Source organism: Anabas testudineus, chromosome 13 (genome assembly GCF_900324465.2).
Source record: "Anabas testudineus chromosome 13, fAnaTes1.2, whole genome shotgun sequence".
Classification (NCBI taxonomy): domain Eukaryota; kingdom Metazoa; phylum Chordata; class Actinopteri; order Anabantiformes; family Anabantidae; genus Anabas; species Anabas testudineus.
The window spans coordinates 8069883-8092398 of NC_046622.1; the positions used below are offsets into that span (position 1 = coordinate 8069883).

The 22516-nt window shown below is 38.5% G+C and overlaps 1 protein-coding gene across 1 annotated transcript in view; it reads left to right on the forward strand.

The window, feature by feature from the left end:
- The window catches only part of clcn2c (chloride channel 2c), a 112930-nt gene that overhangs the window by 68228 nt on the left and 22186 nt on the right, over window positions 1-22516 (forward strand). Inside the window, exons 11-17 of the mRNA XM_026367023.1 lie at window positions 451-535; window positions 1716-1871; window positions 10834-10903; window positions 11554-11664; window positions 14448-14661; window positions 20106-20239; window positions 21418-21608. Coding sequence (XP_026222808.1) covers window positions 451-535; window positions 1716-1871; window positions 10834-10903; window positions 11554-11664; window positions 14448-14661; window positions 20106-20239; window positions 21418-21608 — 961 coding nt within the window. The remainder of the gene's footprint in view (window positions 1-450; window positions 536-1715; window positions 1872-10833; window positions 10904-11553; window positions 11665-14447; window positions 14662-20105; window positions 20240-21417; window positions 21609-22516) is intronic.

Here is a 22516-nt window from a genome sequence, read left to right on the forward strand (position 1 = left end):
TCATGTGGCTGGTTTACTTTGCCATTACAGCAAAGTTAACAACACTGTATTTTCAAATATTTGACTAGTTGACTGATCACCTTCGCTGGTGAGAATAAAAATAACAAAACAACAAATCTCTAGTTGCAGCCACAGTAAAATTAAACAATAGAAAATTATCTGTAATGTCACAGACCACCACCTTTCCATTGCTAATTCCATAACAGGGGAATTAGCAAATCAAAAGTAGAAAATGTTTTTTATTATTATTTGGCTGTTGATGTTACAGTAACTGAATCTGTAGCATTTTAGTTGTTGGTCGGGATATAGTGATCAAAGAAGACATCTTTGCCTATAAGCTAATCTAAATGAGTTATTAATTATTATAATATTGATTGATATTATTTCTGTTTTCTTTTTCCTGTCTTTATTACTCTTGTTTTTCTCTTTTTTTCTTTTCCTCTTTGCAAGACGTCTGCTGTTTCCAGCATTGGTCACTTTGTGTATTTCCACACTGACGTTTCCTCCCGGCTTTGGACAGTTTATGGCTGGACAGGTAAGTTACTGCCTACAATATTTTAACATATACTATTGAATTATTTTTTATACATACTCAACCCCAATCATTAAATGAAAGTCTGTTACATGCTTCGTGACTATATAGTATTTATAGTAGTATATAGTATAGTATATGACTACTCAACAAAATGTGGGAAAGTCAAGTCTTTATTTTAATATGTGCACCACAAGTGTTTTACAAGAAAGCACAACTTTAGCTGTGAGTGTGCAGCTTGTTGACACATACACAACATCAGCAAGTATAATCAAGTGAGACTGGGGATTGTTGTCACTGTTACAGAAAACATTTTAAGTTCAATAAACTGATAGGATTGATCAAATTAAAACTGTGGACTGATGAGAAGATTTCCACACTTTGTACTGTTTTGGTTGTGCTCTCCTTTTGTCCCTGTAAACAGAGGACATCTAATTAAACCATTTTAGGTGTGTGTGTGTGTGTGTGTGTGTGTGTGTGCATGTGTGTTATTGTGTTAAAATGTGATCATGAGTGTTTCTGCTTGTCATCTTTGTACACTGGAGACTTGGACAAGCATATTGTCCTTTAGCTCCAGGGATGACTCATGTATGTATGTGTGTGTGTGATTTATTTTCACTTTCACCCACTTCATCTGTCTTATTATCATAATTCAAAAAGGAATATTATGTACATCCCCAGGCCCGGTGTGTACACATACTGTTTGCACATATTCTCAGTCTGGCTCTGTGATGAGAGGGTGAATCAGGCCTATGAAGCTCTGAATCTGACCCACACTGCCCCACTCCTCACACTCCTCTGTCACAATTTCTCTGGCAGCGAGTGACATGTTAAAAGAGAACTTGAATGCATAAGAGGCACAAAGCAAAGCAACAGAAAATAGCATATTTACTACAGGCTGCCTGGATCATGACATTGTACAGCACCTTGCTGAACACGTACATTTGCATATGAATGGCTCTTAATTGGGTCCAGTTTTCTAAACTACTCCAGCTTAAACACTATGTTTTATGTATATGAATTTACAGTGTAATACATTTCATATTATAAAATGTAGTATATTGCACTATAGTCCAAAAAAACTACCAAATATAACATTATATAAGGAATGAAGGATCAAATGCTGCAAAACTGCCCATCCTTGTTGTGGTATGTTGATGATATCCCTTCTGGTTTCCTGTAGTTGACCCAGAAGGAGACTCTGCAGGCATTTTTCGATAACCTGACATGGTCCAAACAGGGATTAGCTGAGGAGTTTGACTACATGGGACATTCCCAAGCCTGGAGACACCCGCAGGTCAGCGTGTTTGTCGTCCTGGTCATCTTCATCATCATGAAGGTAAGAGAGAAATCCTAATTTTTGTTAGTTATTACATGCAAAGCATGAATTAATTATGTATTTATGTCCTTCACTTTATTTTTATTTTGTAGAATATGTGCTGATACAGTACATCGTGCCATCCATACATACAATGTGCTGCTACTTGCTATAGTGGCATTAAGATAAAGAAAGGTCAAGAGGATAGTGTAAAATGAACATTAATGCATTATGAATGGGAGGGTTTTGCCCTTTTCATTCAATACTGCACTTGAGCTAATGGGGAAAGTCTTGGAACTGAGCCCATCTCCTCTTGTCATTGGTAAAGACCAAATGGAGAGCATGTTAAAAAATGTTGGACTATCTCTCCCTCACTGTTTTACTACTGCTGAGCGAAAGAACTGCTGGAGGCTATGTGAAGATTTAGGAAATGAGCAAATCTTAATACACAAGTGCATAGCCCAGTTTGAGTCTAGGGTTCTCTCTGTGCTGACTGTTTAATAATTAGGGTCAAATGAAAGAACTGAGTCTTAAAGACACTTTGGCTTCATGTGGCCACAATGTACAGCACCTACTGTCCTGAGCAGGATCCTTCAGGATCATTCAATGCTGATGAAACTTATAAAACATGTTCTCTCTCTAAATAAGCTGGGGGCTTCTCAGTTTTAGGCACTGTTAACAGTGCAGTGCTTAACAGCACTTTGTGTTTACCATTATAGGTGTTAATTAAATCAAGATGAAAAAAAATAAAGGGGAACATAAACTGTAGCAACACTTAAGGTGTAAGTCACAAAGTAATGTAAGAGTTGTTTTTTAGCATCATCTTAGTTCATGTAGAGGCACAGATGCAGACTAATTGGACAAATGTTGGAAAGTATCTACAGAGCACATACTCGAGGACCTCCAAAACCACAAGCTCCTAATAAATGTCTGTAAATGGAAATACTGGGGTGGTTTGAGGTCAGTTAAACAGCAAAAGTCATCCTTATAGTAACTTTGAGTCCCAGGTGACTTTATTTTTGCTGAGGTAAGAGACATGAGGGGTGTTTGGGCAGTGAAAGTATCAGTATCTGATTGAACTCCCACGGGTCGCCGGGAGGGAACAGGCACGACTGCTGTGATTTAACATAGAAGCCACTGCACTCTTGGCCTCGGTGGAAAAACACAAGCAGTTACTATATATTCATTTTTCTCTCATGAGGAAAAATGCCAAAGTTTGGCCACCCTTCTGTTGTTTCTGTTTTGGTCTCAATGACAAAAAGAGGCCACAAAGAAGGTTGGGAGCCCAGATGAACTCCTGCCTGCTGCAGTTACAGTTTCGGTTTAAGGGCTGCTGGCGGAGAATGTGGTTTGTGCAGTGATTACATTGACTTTCTTTATGTAACCTTTATTTATTTCCTTTCTGAGTCTAAAAATCAAAGGTTGTAAATCTCTCCTCGCTGCATCAAGAGCTGCACTGCGTGAGCGAGGGAGAGGAAGAGAGAGAGCGAAAGAGACAAGATTGTGTACATGCAAATTAACATAGTCAGGTAAAATCATAATTACAAAAAGAAGCTCAGGAAGATGTTAACAAATAGCATTTAATTTGAAATCATTGAATACTAAATTGAGGTTAATACTACTGCCCTATTGCACTGTTTAATTAGACTTCATTACAGTAGTTTCGGCTTTGTTTAAGATTAGTTTGTCATTCATAATAAATATATATACAGTATATATACAAATGTCCCAGTTAATGTATAATTAATATAGCACCTTAAATTATTTGTACACTTTCATTTGTAATTCAGTATTGCTATATTGAAGGGTATTAAAGTTTTTGTACAATGAGATATTTTAAATTATATTCATACCTTTAAAGTGAAACTAAATAATCTGAACATCTATACAATAGTTGAAGTGGACAAATAAAATGGTTAACGACCCTTCATGTGTATCTAAAAAATGCCCAAAGCACAAATAAGTTAAGCTGAACTACTGCAAAATGTGATTTTAAAAACACGTAGTGAAACAAGCGTCTCCCAGACCAGAGACTTCAGTTACGAGTTATGTAAGCACAGAAACTGATGGCGTGACAATCAGCGCTGCAGTAATGGCAGAAACTGATTCACTGTCTCTTCACTGTCATTGTTTCTGAACAGTACAAAAGAGAACATCTCTCTCGGCTTTTGTCTGTCAGGTATCTCCAAAAATGACACTAAGAAGCCAATTCTGATTTAATTTGTAAAGCAAGTTTCACTGAATCAGCTCTTCCTGATGAAACGCAGCTGTGCACTCCCTCATTCTATTAATGTGCATGTGTGTGTCCCACTTCCATCCTCCTTCTGTCCTTTAGCGAAATGGTGTGAAGGCTTTCAGCGTTATTCCTCTCAATGTGATGTTCAAATCCGTGTGTGTGTGCAAGTGCATGTGCACATTTGTTTAGGTATATATGGGGCGACAAAAGACAGATGCAGCATTTCCTATATGTGACATATAGGTGAGACAAATTTAAGGCCAAAAACACATACACATGTTTCTAACTTTAATCACCCACCTGCATAAATCTCATCAAGTTGCTCTCCACATCTGTCTGTGGGCATGCACTGACTCATGCCCTCTCTCACACACACACTCCAGAGTCTCATAACACACGCACACACAGCATTCGAAGTGAGGCTGTAATGGCTGTGTCTAATTACAGCCTTTGGTTTTCCTGGATTGAGCCTGGTGATTTTCAAAGAGGAGATTGCTCTCTCCCTCTCCCTCTTTGGTAATGAATGGTTCTTTTATCCGACGTGGCAGCCATCTTGCGCCTCATTCCAGTTGCTGAACTTTTGAAAGTGAAGGTGTAAAGATAGCCTCTGTTGTCAGGAAGTTCTTGCCGACAGGTCAGCAAATGAAGCCGCCACATATATAAATACTGTAATTAAGCGTTTTTGAACAGTGGCAAACAAGAAACGAAGAATGTGTCAAAAGTGAAAAGGTTGAAAATGTTGCTCTTTGCAAAGTTCACTCCACCTGTTGTGAGGCAGAGAAGTGTTAGCTGTGGTGCCGAGAAAGTTTGTGTATTTGTAGGTTTTTGAACACCTTAAATCGACAACCTTACAAACGCACAAACTTGCAAACTAATTTGACATGCTTTGAAGTTAAATGCTATTTTTAGCGGTGTGCAATTATGCACATCAACAGCTCTCAGTGAGGGATGTGTTTATTAATACAGGTGTGTGTGTGTGTGTATGTGTGTGTGCGTGTGTCCTCCAGCCTAAGTGAGTTTTGTTATGATGTCAGTGTGTGTGTGTGTGTCTCAGAGTGACAGAGAGCTAGCAGGACAGTAATTGGAGTGGGAATAGAAGAAGGGCCCCTGAGGGTCCCTAGAGGCCCCCAGGCGATAGACTGTCCTCTGAAAGTGATATACACACACAAGCACAGAGGACTCCCGGATGACTGACAAATTAAATAGCGTATGAATGTCCTGGATACTGCGTCAAACCTGACACCCTTGAACTGAGTATCCTTCCCTTCTCCCTGCTACAGTACAACCACTTTTTGTAGTTTTCTTTTTTCTGTCCTCGTGTCCACCTTGATGTTTTATTTTAAAAAGCAGTAAATAACAATAAATCAACACTAGTTAAGACCAGAGGGACGAGAAGAGGATGGTAAGCGTTAAACTGTGCTACACAGGCTTTGACAAGTGGCGTCAAGAAGTCTAGTGCTCACATAATAATATTTTTCTGAGCCAACTTACCATTTGCTAAAACCCATTAGGCAACAGTTAGAATAGCGTAACAGTCTGATTTTACATGTTTTCTTTATAACGCATACAAACACTGTCGTTGTATGTGGCTGACATTTTTCATGCATATTTAAAGGGCCTTTTACAGCCTCCTAAAGACGTAGACTGAGCCCATCTGCTTGCAACCGACTGGCTAGAGAAATCTGTTGTTGTCCACTACTGTCTGTAGAATCTGCATACAATGGCTTCAGCAGCAGCAATGATGTATTGATTTATCTAAAGTTCACTGAGAAGTAGGAGGAATTATTTTTAAAATGAAGGAGATGATCGTGAACATTTGTGCATCCTTTAGTAAAATCTGAAAAATCAGTGTAGTATTGATCATTTCCATAAATATGCAGTTACTCTGGTTGCCCGTTTGCTTTAATGAATATTCCCTCTCTGTTTCTTCCTTTGCATACTACACAAGGAGCAGATGCTTTACTCATGTTCTACAGTTGCTTGTGTCTTTACATTACTTTAAATTATAGCTATAAATGCATAGATCAGCAGAAACTGCAATAGCAGATACATCTGAGCTGCACAGTTTATATAGAGGTTAACTGGACTAGTTCCAAATGGCCATTTAAAGGCACTCCATCAGTTTCTTGTTCTTCACCTGAGGAGATAATGGCGATGATTGTTGTCAGTGCCCAATAATCGCCTTCAGATGCTTATATTGAACTGGTTGGCTGTTGAAAATGACTTTAAGAATGGGAATAGGATGTTCTAAAGGGCAATAAGAGTAAGTCAAACACGAAGATGCAGTATTGTCCTTCTCACACTCACACCGGTTTTCCTCTCATAATAGAGCTGTTAACCAGCTGCAGGAGAAAAGTCTAAGTTTTAACTTAGAAATAAATAAAGAGTCTCTTGTGACTTGTGATGATTTGTGGTGATTTGTCCATAACCACCCCTTTTATAAATCCCATCTTGAAATTCAGTCATATTTTTTTGTTGTAGTTTTTTGTCACCAATCTTTGCCACAGAGTTACTGCAGCCAAATTCTACCTCTTCCCAGCTGCCTTCCTAAATTTATAGTTGATGTAAGGGAGTCATGGGAGTCCTGCTGCAAGTACCAACAGCATAGGTTTAGATTTATTGTAGTTCATTTGCTGATGGCACCGTTTACTATGTGACAAACAACAGTGGGTCACTCTCTTGAATAGGAGGCTGCTCCAGTGTAACTCCTGTGTTTCTTTTTTTGCTGTGTGGTACTGAGCCTTTCTTTAACATAATATAATATTATATATAATATTTAATATTGTCTTGACTATCAAGCGTGAGTGTCGGCTCTGTAGCTACGCTGGAACTCTATATAACTGTATATTAATAACTATAAATTCAGCTTTCGAAGTTTCAGATTTATCTTTTATCATCCTCACAGTCAATATTAACTGCAGTAAAACTAATGTGGCTACCAATATCGTCAGCGACTATCATAGAGGCTACATTTTTCTTAGTAAGACAGTAAAAGAAGCACTAACTATAATGATGATTGAAGCAGCCTTATTAATACAAGCTGTGTCTTCTCCCAAGTCAATTCCTAATTGAACTTCATTTCTGCTGCCACACATTAGATTTAGGCAGAGATGGTGCAAATATTCTGTCTGAGTCACCAAGTCGCAGTCGAATCCAGCTAGAAATATAAAATGCATTTCCAATCATGTCCAATTATGACATCTGAGTCACATACTGATTGATTTTTTTTATTTTTAGTCTAACACAACGGCTTTATAACTTTTATTTTGCTCATTAAGTAATATTTATTTTCATTTTAATGCATGAGGTTTCCATGTAAGAGCTTCTTTTCCACTTCTTTCCTTTTTCTTTTTCTTTTTTCAAGCGCATCCATGTTTTTAAACCAATCAATCCAGTCAAGTCTTGGTTTGCTTTCCTTGCCTTAAGGCTGCTGCTTCGGTTTATTGAAGTCTCCCTTCAGTTGGAGGTCACAGATCCTCATTTTTTGAGGGTTGAGTACTACCTCAGTGAGATGTACACTTAGTAGATTACATTAGATTAGATTAGATGAAAAATTAATGACTCCTCCAGGGGAAAATGAGTCATTCCTGCTGCAAATAAATGGATATATCAATGGATAGTACATAAATAGTAATAGAGCAAATAAGGGACACAGAAATATGTCCGGAAATGCTAATGTGTCTCGTCAAAAACCATTAACTCCCAATTATACTGTCATACTATGTGAGTTCAAAAGGAGCTAAAAGAATCAAATATGAAAACTATCCGCCTGCTTTTTTCTCGTTATGGTAAATGTGCTTTAGACTCTGGCTCTAGGGCCTAAACTGTAGGAGGTCTTTCAGAAGAACCTTGTAAAATACACCCCTGTTGAGTTATACTGTGCATGAGATTGCGCTGATTCTTCCTGGTAGGAGCGTTTAGATTAAATGAGATTGATGCAGTTTTGTGTGAGTTATGTTTTAGACATATCATCAGGCTGTTTTATTTCTGACCTCAAGTCTTGTACACAGAGAAATACTTGGTTACATAATGTTATGTATACAGTTAACTATGTATGATCAGGTTGCTGGACAGGGCAGAATGACCCACGTTGCATCTACAAATTTACTGCTGTACAGTTTAATATATAAAGATGATTTTACCATTTACAGGACACACATAATATAATAAATATTGCATGTGCATGATCATTATTCATAACAAAAATTAATAAGAATTTAACCCTTATTGGATATTGGTTGTGGTTTACATAAATATGCAGTACACACACTACTAGGCTACTTTCAAATCAAGATTATGCTACTTTTAAATCACATGTAACTAGTAACTAGCTAAAAATTAAGAAGAATATATTAGATTGAGAATAAGATACACGGCATACTGTGCAATCACTTGTTAAATACAGTACATTGTTTTAGGTTAAACTGCGCAGAAACATGCACTTTAAATTCTGCTTCTAAACGTGTAAATGCACCAACTATAGTACTAGATCCATAGTACTTTTATTTAAAAAAGAATAAATAAAAAAAAAATGGCAAAACCTAGTCTTTTAATTAAGCTACAGTTTTTCTTTGAGGTGTTATTACAACTGAATACTTCTTGTAACACTGAAGCAGCAAAAACCCCCATTTTCAACTAAAGGGGATTGTGTCTTTAGTGGCAATTAGTCCGCCCCCCTGAGCCACCTGAAGGGGGACACATGGGCTGCTGTAAGTCTGCAGGCGGTGATCTTATGATGTGGTTGCCATGGTTAACTCTCATGTCCTATAAGGGCAGAGAAGTAACTGCAGCCAGCATCCTGTCACACTCACCTGGTTTACAGGTAAACAAGCAGCTGGTTCAGATTAAACTGTCATCTACAGAAGAGCTGCGTCCTCTTATCCACTGAATGCTGGATAAGAACAGTGATCCTAAGATTACACACTTATCAGCTGGACCAATTAAAACGTGCAGTTTATGTTTTAGCTGTAGTAGTTTTTGTAAAGATGTCTATCCACATTATAAAACATCCTACAACTGCAGAGTCAACTTCTGAAGATGGCAGGTCTCTGAGTTGTACCTGAAGACCAGAGACAGAACTGTCTCCTGTGGAGCACCAGTGCTACAGACCGCAGTATCAGACACACAGTTCTGCAGGAGGACATACTGGGGGCAGTTGGTGAGGTAGTCTATGATCCACAAAATCATGGGAGTGTCAATCTGCATGTTTTTTAATTTCACTCCCAGCAGTGTAGGCCAGATGGTGTTGAATGCACTGGAGAATTGTTAAATTAACCTCAGTGTGGTTTTATTTATTAATTTTTTTAAATTGTATGAGGATATGTTGCGCGGTCTAAGCATAGTGTGCTCAGAGTTCATGTCCTCTATAAGAAAGTTAAGCCTGTGTTGTGTTATTCTTCCCAGATCCTTTAAATCATTCCAGTTCTCTTTAAGGTTTAACTGACTGGGAGGAACAACTGGCACATGGGAAGAAGAAGAAGCTGAAGATAATCCAGGAGAAATTAGGAGAATTATTCCCATGACTCTCATTTTCCCATGAGGCCTATTTTGTGTATTCAACTGGTTGTGTCTCTGGCACCCGGCCATGTTCAACTCCGATTCTCGTCACTGGTTCTGTCTCGTGGTGTGTGCGTGGGTGTGTGTATGCGCAGTGCAGGGTGTGAAAACGGCAGCGTTGTAGGGTTACAGAAAAGGATCCATTACTTCACCATGGCAGCCGGCCTTAATTACAGCTAACTATAGACAGAGCAGAGGGAGCAGAAAAGAGAGGGAGAGAATGAAGGGATGGAGAGAGACAGAGCAATGAGTGTAATTAAAAAGTCTATTTGAAACCGTGAGATTATTACATTAATGAGGTTTGTGTAATGGCTTGTACAATACTCTAATTCATACTTCTTATTTGTGCATGCACATATCTTCAACCCTCAACATTTTGGCTCTTTGTTAAATAAATGGTGGAAATGTATTTTTGTGCTTTAAATACAGTTTGAACAAGAAAAAAAGTCAAACAAAATCAACTAAAAATTATCACTGCAGTATGCTTGTGACTGTTTCGAGTTAATCTTTGCCCTGTTATTCCCGCATATCTGACTGTTGGACGATCTTTTTACCGTTTATTCACCAAATATCCAATGTACAGACTGTATGTAATTAAAAACTAGTGCAGTTAGTGTTGTTCACCTCCAGCATTAAGGATGTAATGATGCATCCTAAATTTATTTTAGAAAAATTCAATATTACACGAGCTGTGTAGAGCTTCTGTTGAATTTCAGGGAGAACATACCTATGACTGGAGGTCATATTGGATTATTAGAATGATACTGTACAGTACAACTATCCTAAATACTTCCTGTATCTATCCAGAAATAACCATACCAGTTCTTTTAAGACTTACACAAACACACACCTGACAAGAAAGCCCACGCATTGTCAATGGTGACATTTCCCTGTTTGTCTTTCCTAATTAGCAGTCTCTTCCTTTCGTGTGGCACACTGTTGGCCAATTGACGTGTCCCACTCATTACCCAAGGTCCATTTCAGGGTCTTTGTCAAATGAAAAGTGAAAATGACAGCTCAATCTAACCCCAGCAATAAGCCTCGCATGGTTGCCTCCTCACTCCTGCTGGAGGATTGAACGTGGCTATCGTCTAGGGGCACACAGGATGGTAGTCTGACACTAATTGAAATGCCACCCTGTTCTTTCTTTTTTCTGTCTTCTTTCTTTATCTGCGTCTTTTTCTCTCTTAGTTCTGGATGTCTGCCCTGGCCACCACCCTCCCAGTGCCCTGCGGAGCCTTTATGCCAGTATTTCTCATTGGTAAGAAGAAAATGGCTTTGTGTATGTGTGTATTAGACCAGTATAAGTTTATGCATCTGTCAGAGAGAACTTGGGTAGAAATGTTAATTATTAGAAACAACAAATATCAATAGTATTGTTAATCATTTAAAAGTAATTTACTTTTATTTGGAAATGCCCGAATTAACTTTCTAGCTGGGAGTTTGAGTAGCATTAGATTGATCCCAGTCGTGTCTGTTACAAATAAGGTGTGGCAGTAATGATAACAGCTAATAACAGCTCAGTAGTAGTTCTTAGTAGAAACAGTGGCTAGCCTGACTCTAGCAGACTTAGTAACAGTGACTTTACCTTACATGTACAATGTCAATCTTGTACAATATCAACTTTATTAAGTATTAAATCATGTGGTCGTGTGAGTCACAGCGGTGCTTCCCCTAGTGAGACACCGAGCGAGGTTTGAAAAAGAACATGTTTATGTATTCATTCACTAGAAAGAGAACTGAGTTAATGGTTTTAAATCTTTTATTTCTTTCATTAGGAAAAACACTGTCATGTTAAAACAGTAATTCAGTGAAATAATGTTTTTCAATTAGTGCCACATAATGATACTAAGCCCAAAACGTATTATAAATCTCTGTTTCTCTGTGTGTGTGTGTGTGTGTGTATTTCAGGGGCAGCATTTGGTCGTCTGGTTGGAGAAAGCATGGCAGCCTGGTTTCCAGATGGCATTCACTCAGATGGCACCATCTACCCCATAGTGCCAGGAGGCTACGCTGTTGTGGGTACGTTTAAAGACACCTATCAGATTCTCAGCTCTTCTTTTTTTTTTAATCTAATTATTTCTTTAAAGCCATTTTTAGCTTTTGCTCTCATGATACTCGTGATAGTATCATTTTGTTTTATTTGGATCATTAAAAGTTGGAGTTCTGACACTTGTGCCTCCTACACAAAAATATTTCGCATTCATAAACCAGTGAGCTGCTTTTAAATGATTGAGTCTTTTCAAGATGGTATACTGTCAATACATTTTTACTACTCATTAGTTTCTGTGAGACATCAGTGCTTCCACTTGACTGAAATATTTTACTTTTCATTTCACTACTATTAGAAAATGAATCAAGGTGAATATTTCCTGCAGTCCATTGCCTCGATTTACATCTCCAAGATAACATTCAAAATGGACCCTGATTAAAGGAGACAATGGAATTACATTCACAAGAACACCGGGAAACACTTAACAAAAAAGAAATTACCTGAAAAACGCTTCAGACACCACATGACAAAACAACAAACCATCACTTTGTAGTGTTGCTGTAAAGTGCTCCTAAGATTTTGTTGACTTCATAGAATATAATCAAGTGGCTCAGACCTATTCTGTCCTGACATGAATCAAAATATCTATAAATAAAGAGTAAAATGAATACCTTCAGACTCTCAGTAAATAAACAATGTATTATTTTGTTTTATTGTTGTTATTGTCATTTACATTATGCTGCTTTCAGACTTCTTACTCCATATTCTTAATAATATGGTTACGCTGAGGCAGTCCTGTAAGGTCCAAAGTTCCTCCTGGACATTGGGCATTGTGCAGGTCTAATCCACAGCTACAGAAAGTGCTTAAAGGTGGTTGAACCAGTTATTAAACAATTGCACTTACTTATTCCATGTTAAATGAGTATGTTCAATAAAGAGATGAAAGATTATGATCATGTGTTCGTTGATATATGTGACTCTACTGAAGATCAGATCACTTCCATCCATTTATTATCCTAACTGCTTTTTCTGTTATGTGTCAGGGAAGTGCCAAAGCCAAAATGAGCTGTCATTCAGTGACAGGCAGAGTAAACCGTGAACAGGAGACCAGGGTATCACAGGCATAGTCATAGCTGACCTACAGAGACAGACAGCGATTCACACTCATATTTACATTTATGGGCAATTTAGAGTCACCAATCAACCTAACTGCATGTCAGAATATCCAGAGGAAACCTGAGGCGAGAACATGCAGACTCCACACAGAAAGTTTCTTTAAAAAAAATATCAGGCCTATACAGTAAATCAGAATTTATACTCTTGCCAGCAAGTGCTGTCACTTCATTTCCATCCTTCCTGAAGTTTTGAATCTAGTGAGGTGCAGTGATGTGATTCTCTCCGCTGCGCTTCTGTTTTTCCAGCCATGCTGTTTAGGCCCCTGTTGCATGTTGGCTGCTATTTTTCTGAGCTGCTGATTTTGTTGTTATGGTGCACTAGTGTTGATGACTCAGCCCTTTGCAGGCCTGATGAGCCTCTTTCATCTCACAGCAGAGAACGCTTTAAGGACTAAATGTTAGGATGGGCAGACGGCGCAGTAGCATTTATCTGAGGAGGGTAGGCAGACGAACACAGGCTTAATTAAGTTACAAGAAAGAACAATGAAACCTGTTTTTGTAGACTCTCTCACCCACCATCTGTTTCTGTCTCTGGTCTCCTCTCTCTTTTCAATTTATTTTAATGCTTTCGTTCTCTATTTTGTTTTCCAGTGTTCATCTCATTCTTTGGATTGGGCTTCATCTGTCTGATTCTCTGTTGAGCAGTGAAGTCTCACTTTGCCCCATGCTGCTCTGTATGCTTTAATGCAGCTTTTATATTGCTCTTTTTCACTTTACTTTAACTAAACTTTATTGATTTGGAAATATTGAGGTTCCCTTTTGTATTGAATTAGCTGAATAAATCAATTTCTAGCTTACGGCTGTTGTGAGAGAAGATTGTGTGGAGAAGAATGTGAATTTACTTTGTTGGGATGAGATTATATAAAGGAGAGAGTGCTGGGTCTGGTCAAGGAAACTGATAACAGAATGATAACTTTGAAAATCTGAGTAAATTGATTTTCAAAGTTTCTCTATGGTTTTACAGACCAGTGCTTTTCTAATACTGAGCTAAAAAAAACCATAACAATATGGCCACCTGTACTGTGCATGTGGGATAACGTTGGACAATAGAAACATGATTAGAAAGGTAATTTTTCTTATGTTTAGGTGCATTCTTATGTTTTTATATATTTTTTCAGTTACTCAAAGGTTATTTTTAGTGTCTTTGACACCATCAAGTCACAATAGTATTCCGCTCAGAATAAACAGCTGACACTAGAACAAGAGCCATTTTCAATCTTGACATCACTAAATGTGTGCTTAATGAAGAGCTACTGTAATTTATCACCTTTTTTACTATTTGAGAACAAAATGTGTTTAGATTGTAATAACTCTTGGCGCTATCCTTTCTTGCTGAAACTATTTCAGTTCTAAGAAACTTGCAGATCTGGTGGGAGGTTATTTTTGAAAGTGAGAAATCATTTCTATTGAACAGTTCTCTCTACTATGTCCTGTAGGGTTGTAAAAATATTATTTATTGCACTTGAAATTGTGTTAATATTGAACTCTCTCATTTTGATTGATGATGCCCTTGAATCCTTGCAGTGGCCCCTTTAGAGAACCACAGACCCCACCTTGAAAACCACTGATCTGAACAGTTGCTTTTCTACAACACTCTGCTCTTTCTCTCACCCCACTGTCCTTTCCCCAACCTAAAGGTGCAGCGGCCTTGTCAGGAGCGGTCACCCACACGGTTTCTACTGCAGTCATCGTGTTCGAGCTGACTGGACAGATCTCCCACATCCTGCCGGTGATGATAGCGGTGATTCTGGCCAACGCTGTGGCCCAGTCCCTGCAGCCCTCCCTGTATGACTCCATCATCAGGATCAAGAAGCTTCCCTACCTCCCAGAGCTGGGCTGGGGACACCATGAGTATGTACAGTTTACAGAAGATGATTTTATATGTCTAAAAGACTGTTTCAATAGCAAGTATGGTAAACGGCTTAGAAAATCTGGTAGATTTGTCTCTAAAGGGGTTTTAAAACATTAGCACATCTCTTAATTGGGAACTTTGGATGTAAATATGCTGGTACAGTACTACTCATTAATTCTAGGACAGGTAAATGATGATTGACCACTAAACTGGACACTAGTTTCACTTGTATTTGATGAAAGGACCAACAGTTTGAACATGCTGGTGAATCAATTACCAACCTTGAAGCATAGTTTAACAAAAGATGTATGAAATGTATGGAAATGTTATTTTCTGTGCAGGAGTTTGTTTGTTTCTATGCTAAAGTTTCATTAGGTGTGTAATGGTTCCCGATAGTGTGCGTGTGTTTCCAGTCTTAGTCTAAAGTGTCAGTAGGTAAAACTAACTGCACAGTGAGTTTTAATGCTTTTAAACATGGTGTTTAGTTTCAGTGTTTGAAGTCCAAATAGCAAACTTTCTTCCCTCCAGGTCACACAATGTGAAATTAACATTATAAAAGCCAACCATGGGGTGTGGTGTCTGGCTTAGTGGTACAACCTTAGATAGGTTTTATATTGCCATCACACCATTGATCATTTTTACCAACCACACCATTCTTGATGTGCTTTCCATCTGCATGGAGTATTCTGAGCTGTGTGAAACCACACAGACAAACTTTTGATTTATTGTTTGGAAGTTATTGTTTTCACCGATTAGTCATTAGGTGGAGATAAGTTGCATCATTCAGAAATTAGAGGTAAGGAAGACAATGTTTCATCCTCCATCTGTTTATCATTTTCTGTGGTCGTCCCCTGAAGAGTGGCTCCTCTGTCTGATAATTGAGTCCTTCACATTCTACATCAGCACCTCAGTTGCCCCACACTATCTCACACATCTCTTTATTATCTATTCCTCCTCATACTATCTCTGCTGTGCTCTTCTCCTTTGGCCTCCTCATCACATCCACACTTCGCTGTCCTGTGTGTGGAGAGAACAAGAGAAAGTAGCTGTGGCTAATGTGTTGTCAATGAGCTGTTGCATGTTTCTATGCCGTGCTGATTATACTGTATATGTAGCACACACTGTGGACACGTGCATAGTACCAGCCATGCAAACCCCCAAGACTGTAGAGCATCATTGATAATTTTTGTATGAACTTGCTCCAAATAATCTGGAATAATGCATGTTATTGGTGTGAAAGCATTATTAGTGGGAAAGTGGTACAATTAACAAAAAGAAGTTTGATGGGGTAAGAAACATTTACACCTAATAAGTAAACCCAAACCAGCCTATCCAACTGAAAACATCTTCCTGTATCATTTTGTTTGTTTATTTTCATGTCTTATTAAATTTGTTCTAGCAAATGTGAAAAGACTACAAATGTGAAAATGAAAGGAGGTGTAGTGTTTGAAAGAAGGGAACTTACCTGATTTTTCTTACTTGCTCCTCATCTCTACTTGTGAGTACATCTAAGTTACAGTGTGGGTATTACAGGCAGCAAGGAAGAAGATTGTGTGGAACAAACAATATGTCTGGTTCTGCTCTATTACACAAAAAAACAATGGCAATTTAAATGTGCAGTCATTATAACATATGACTATCATTAATAATCAAAACACAGTAATTTAGATTTAATGATAAACATGAAATTTCCACATGTTAAAAGTTGCCTGGGCATAAAGATGATTGAGGAACTGTCAAAAAGCCTGTGCATGTGTGTTTCTGTGTGTGTGTGTGTGTGTGTGTGTGTGTGTGTGTGTGTGTGTTTTGTGTGTGAGAAAATCATGGCACGACTATCGATCATCAAAAAATATCAAATTATCTCAACATAATGACACGTTTCAAAATGTTTGAAGTTGCTGAGGCATAAAGATGATTGAGAAACTGTCAGAAATTTCCTGTGTGTGTTTGTGTGTGTAAACAGTGAGTACACACACACAAAGTCACCCCCACAAAATGTAATTTTCCTGAATCATCTATATTTAATAACACTCGCACTATGAACTTGATTCACTGTGCAGAAAGCTCCTGCTTCCCTCCATTCTTCATTCACTTTTTTGCCTCCTTCTACCTCTCACCTCGCTTTCTCAGGCACAAGTCTCCATCACACAAAGCCTTAACGTGTGAACGTGTGTGTGTGTGTGTGTGTGTGTGTGTGTTATATTACTGCTGCACAGGAGAACAGAGGAGAAGGCAGTAGAGGGGGGCAAATGAGACACTGTAGGTAATGTGCCCCCCTCCAATCTGAATGTGTTTTTATTAAAACTAGAAATTATTCATTTCACACCCATGCAACCATCCATCCACACCCTCACTGACACATAGGAACAATTGTGTAATGCATGCCCATGCTATACACACACATGATGATGCTCAAACACCGCCTTGGACATGGGGGGAATTAAATTTCTTTTCTTTTATTTCTGTGCAACCACACACACACACACACACACACACACACGTTCACACACACAGATTACATGCTGTACATATTTCCGACACATGCCATGCTGTTACCCACTCCTTCACTTTAATCATACCCTCTAGCACACATGAAACCTTTCCCACCTCCTCTCTCCCATTTTTATTCTGACCAGTCTCTTTTCTTCTCTGTTGATGGATGTACCCCTCAGCGTTGGAGTGGCATTTTTTTTAAGTGTGTGGGAACAATTACATAACATTGGTCTTTGTGTATGTGTGTGCGCAAATGTATTACTGTGGTCTTATTTAAAATTGTCAGTGTCGTCATTATGGGGACGTTCTTTCATTATTAGACAGTTAGGCAGACTCGCACAACTGCAGCAGGTTCAGAAACTTTTAGGCTTAAGGTTAGAAGGGTTGGGTGTTTAGTTGTGATGATTGGTGTTGGAGGCTAGAGAAGTATTCTTATGTCAGTAAGTGCCACTCTGTGTTTCTTGGCATTTCGTAATCATCATAATGCCCAACTGTTGTGTCTGCTTGTGTGACAGGAAGCAAAACCACAGGAAATGACCATATTTCCTCCTGGTCATTACAGATAACTTTTTATTGGCTTCCACACCTTCTATCACTCCCTCACACACATGCACATCAATGGTGCTCGCCTCCCTAGTCTACTGTGGACAGTATGGATTATCTGTAAGCCAATATTTATAACCCTGTAAGTCTGTTTATCTTTGCTCAAATCTATAAACTGAGGCTTGAAGCGCTATAGCTCAAACTGATCAGATGTATTACAGAGCCTGTGAAGGAGAAGAAGGTTCAGTTAAGAGGCAACCAGTCTGATTTCATCAACTGCCTTTGATATCCTCAGGGAAATTAGTCTTGGCAGCAATCATGGTCAGGTCAGAGTCCTGCATTACGTTATTCTCTCAAATCCACTAGCAAATTAAAAAAAGACTGTGAATCCATCAGGAAAAGAAGAGTTGTTGTTTTTTAAAGGATCTTTATACTTATTTTTTGTACTATTACAGATAGAAAATGGCAATGTTTCAGCCTTTCCACAGTTCATTAAATAAATTTGATTTGTTGTTGATAGCAGTAGGTTTCATAGAAGGAATAGCTTCTGATACACAGAAAGTAATATATTTTCCATGTGGAGCTTGTTTTGAATAAGCAGAAAAATAATGAGAAAGGTGTTGTGAGCCACGATGGTAAGAGTGACAAACAAATGCAGCTACAAAAGTTCAATTTAATAAAGGAGCCTTTGGCCTGAACTGTTTGACAAGTGATCTTAGAGATGTGTGGCCAGCCACTGTGAGCATGTGGCATCAAAGATGAAGCCAAAATGTAAAATCAGGACATTGGTTACCACATGTCCAGTTCCCCATAATTACAAAAGAAGCATATAGTATGTGTATTTTCTCACATTCCTCCAGTGATATTAAGCCCAGTGGATAGTTTATGACTTGATATGGACCAACACGATTTCTTACTCCTCCATTTCAGTAGTAAAGCCAATTTTGAACCCAGTATTGAAAAGTTTAATGTAAGAACTTCTGCAATAAGATCTCTTTCCAGTGTCCCTGTTTCCCCATTGACCTCACGGAAAAGACTTCTGAGAGTAGTCCAAAAAATAATGAAAGCTGGTGACAGTAATGTCATTTCTCAATGCTGCAAGGGCCACAAAAACAATATTTCTTTCACCTCCATTCAGTCGCTGTGGAGGCAAATATCTTGAAATCTAGACAAACCCCTCAAAAGCTCAACATTACCTGCTGATACCAAGCCAAGAATGCCCAGGAATTATGTAGGTACTAGATGCACTGGATGACTCGCATCCAGGGCCAATACAGGGCAGCAAGCCCTTCGTCTAGTGAAGTGGAAAATAAAGTGTCCAGTATATTTCAAATGAGGGGCTTGTTGGTATTCTCACTTTATACAGTGAATGACCAATCATGTGGAGAGAATATATGACATAGTTGAGTTTACTCACACTCTCTCTCTTTTATAACTTCTGTTTGTGAAAACTGCCTCAGTGAGTGACCAAGGAGATAGGCATGGCAATTGTCACCTGGAACACCTTTAAATATTTACTCATATCATTGTTGCTAATGTAGATATTATATTATAAATATAGAAATATATCTCATAATCTACTGCAGAAAATCCCACATTAAATGATCTTAATAATTTGGGTAAACTGACCTTTCAATACTCTCATTAATCAAAGTATTGGTACATTTGAAACTTTCTCTAGTGGTTCATTGCAGCGTCACATAATGCACGGATTCACAGAGAAACTTTGTTTAGGGTTTTGTTGTGTAGCACAGAAATCTATTGGGACTATTTCCTTTTGCTTGTACTGGACTGTTTTACTAATTGGGTCCTAGACCAACTCTGTTGTATTGTATTGGATCTGCAGGAATGTTTATCAAATTAACTTTGAATTTCAATAGAGGTCAGTGTATTGACTTGTCACCACAACAAGGAGCAGAGGCTTGGCCGGAGCCTGTGTCCTGGCACGGCTACAGGAATTGGCAGTGGTAACTATGAAGCGGCTGATGTCATTTTTGCAGGTTTTGGCAAGCTCAGACAGGAAGAGAAACCTGAGCATTTGACTGGTGTACCAGGGCGTTCGATTCTGCTGAGGCAAGATCTGCTCACGCTGTGTCACCCACTCTCTGCCAAACACATGGCCATAGTGTCACTACCGTTCACGTCACAGTGACGTGTCAATGTAACCTGTCATTGAATTGACCTGCTGCAGAATTCAGCTGCAGTGAATTGAGTTGTCTGTGCTGTGCTCAGTTGTATCAAAACTTCACTCGGTTATAGTTCAGTGACTATAGTTCCATGACGGCTAATAAAAAAATTTATTGTATTCAACTTTGAAATGACAGTTGTGTATATGTTGAGACTCTTCAGTTAACTGGTTCTTTAATGGCTCCATCTTTCTTCTCTTCCTGTATTTTTCTGCTCTCAGGAAATATAATATTCGTGTGGAGGACATCATGGTGAGAGACGTGAGGTACATCACTCTCAACTGCTGCTATAGAGACCTGCACAACGTCCTGCTGACAGGCCACCTGAAGACTCTGGCCCTAGTGGAATCAGCTGGTGAGACACAAACTTACATGCACTTAGAGTGGGAGTGCTATTAACTTTTATGAGTAGTAACCCATTACACGTTTCTCCACTTATCAGTTTTATTCAATATATAGAATACATTTATGTATGTTTATTTATGTCCTGCATGACTAACGCTGCCATAAAGGTCGTATATATTTATCAGTACACTCATCTTTCTATAGATGGACGTACACATCATTGCACTCACTGACCCATTCATGAGCAAATCAAGTTGCAGTTAGTCTTTTACTTATTAATTAATTAACTAATCATTATGAATCAAATCAGAAAACAGGTGTTTAAGAGGTGCTTGAAATGTTAATTAAATAGTTGCCTTATTTAAATAAATGATTTAGAAATTTCTCCTGTTGCATTTGTGTAATGATAAAATGGTGCATGTATAGTGAAAGTCATTAGTGACACACAGGAACAATGCACAGTGTACAACACACATATTACAAAATATGTTAATATATACAACATTATATTCAGGAAATCAGTAAATTTGATGATGATGTTGATATTTGTGTTCGATGTTGCTGATGCTGCTGGACTGAGCTTCCTTCTCGCTCTGTACTAAAAACTAATTCCAGCAACCTTGGTGGCATGTTCATCCAAATGATTTATTGATTAATTGATTGATAGAAAAACTTGCCTGTGCACAGCTTGCTAATTGGCACGCGTTCCCCACCTCACTCAAGTACAAATTTGGTATTCCAGTGCTGTTTCAATTATGCAATCGTGCAGGAACAATTAGCTGCGGCATTTAACCAAATACATAATCAGCATGTACTGTCACAAAGGCAATTACTTTAAGTAAGCAAACTGCCGCGCACACACTCACACATGCCCACACTAGTTAATACACATTCATCATCATCATTGCATTCGGGGTTCTTGTTATGTAACTAAGCTGAGCTCTCTGCAGTGCTGCAGTGTGTGTGTGTATGTGTAAACTCAGCTTGTTCACACTTCCCGTGTTAAACAAGTTTCACTATGTCTTCTAAGGCTCCTTCTCTATTTCCTCTTGCTCCTTTGTTGTTCAATATCTGTACATTCTCCTCCACAAAACTCCCTACTGCTCTCCATCTCTTCCATCTTCTTGGACATAATCCCTTGTTCTCCTTATCCTCACTTCTCCCTTCTTTCTGTTTCTCCTTACCTAGAGTCCATGATCCTGTTGGGCTCCATCGAGCGTTCCCAGCTCCAGTCGCTGCTCTCCCAGCAACTCAGTCGCACCAGACGGTTGGAGTACATCCGGGAACGATCTGTCGCAGAGAAGAAACGCCTGTCGGAGGTGTCAAACCCCAGCAGTGAGGACAGCAACATGCGGGCCAGTCAGGAGGTCCGCTTCCAGGTCAGAAGTCACTCAGGGTGTAGAGAGAGGTGGTATGCAGTGAGGTACCAACCCACCTTGGACTTTTTGCCATGCTTGTGTTGCTCAGAGTGAAAATTTTAATTATAAATCCCATCCCTGATCTAAACTGGGCTGTTTACTGGATGGTTAAACATTTATCATCACATGAAAAATGGGCAAAAGCTGTTAACAATTTATCCAGCCTACAACAACTAATAATATTTTCTCTTTATTGGTTAATATGCAGAATATGTTCTTGATGATTATGGTTATTCTGCCTATAAAATTATGCTCAGATTACTATCACAAGACAAAATCCTTTCAGTTCAGAGGATTAAAATAGACTTAAATTATTATTGCTAAGTATAAAAATAAATTTTCTGTTGATCCTACCTATCAGTTAATCAGTTAATTGCATTAACACAGGCAGAGCAGCAAAGATTTATAAGTGAGACAAAAGAAAGATTCAGCAGACATCTGTTACTAGTCTACCTGAATTGAAATTCCCTGCATTATTAAACCAGTATAGTATTTCTGTATAAGTTCTGTATATTGTGATATGTTCACAATCAAATAAGCAATGATTGGACCAGAATCTTTATTCAAAGAAAAAGCAATAGAAACTTCTCAACTGAAAACAACCAACTCAACTTGTTGCAAACAAAGACCTGTTTGTGTCGGATCCCAACTTCTTACATAGCTCATTGAAATACATTAGTTAAGTGAACATACTCTAAGAAAAATAAACAGCTTCAGAGCCATTTATCTGTTGCACTTAAAGATAAGCTCTTGAAGGTAGTGCTAACAGAACAAAGCAGAGGAAGGTGATGGTGTGAAATTCATTCAGAAACAAACTGTGTGTTTGTGTGTGTGACAGTTTGATAGCTCAGAGCATTAGCATGTTTTAT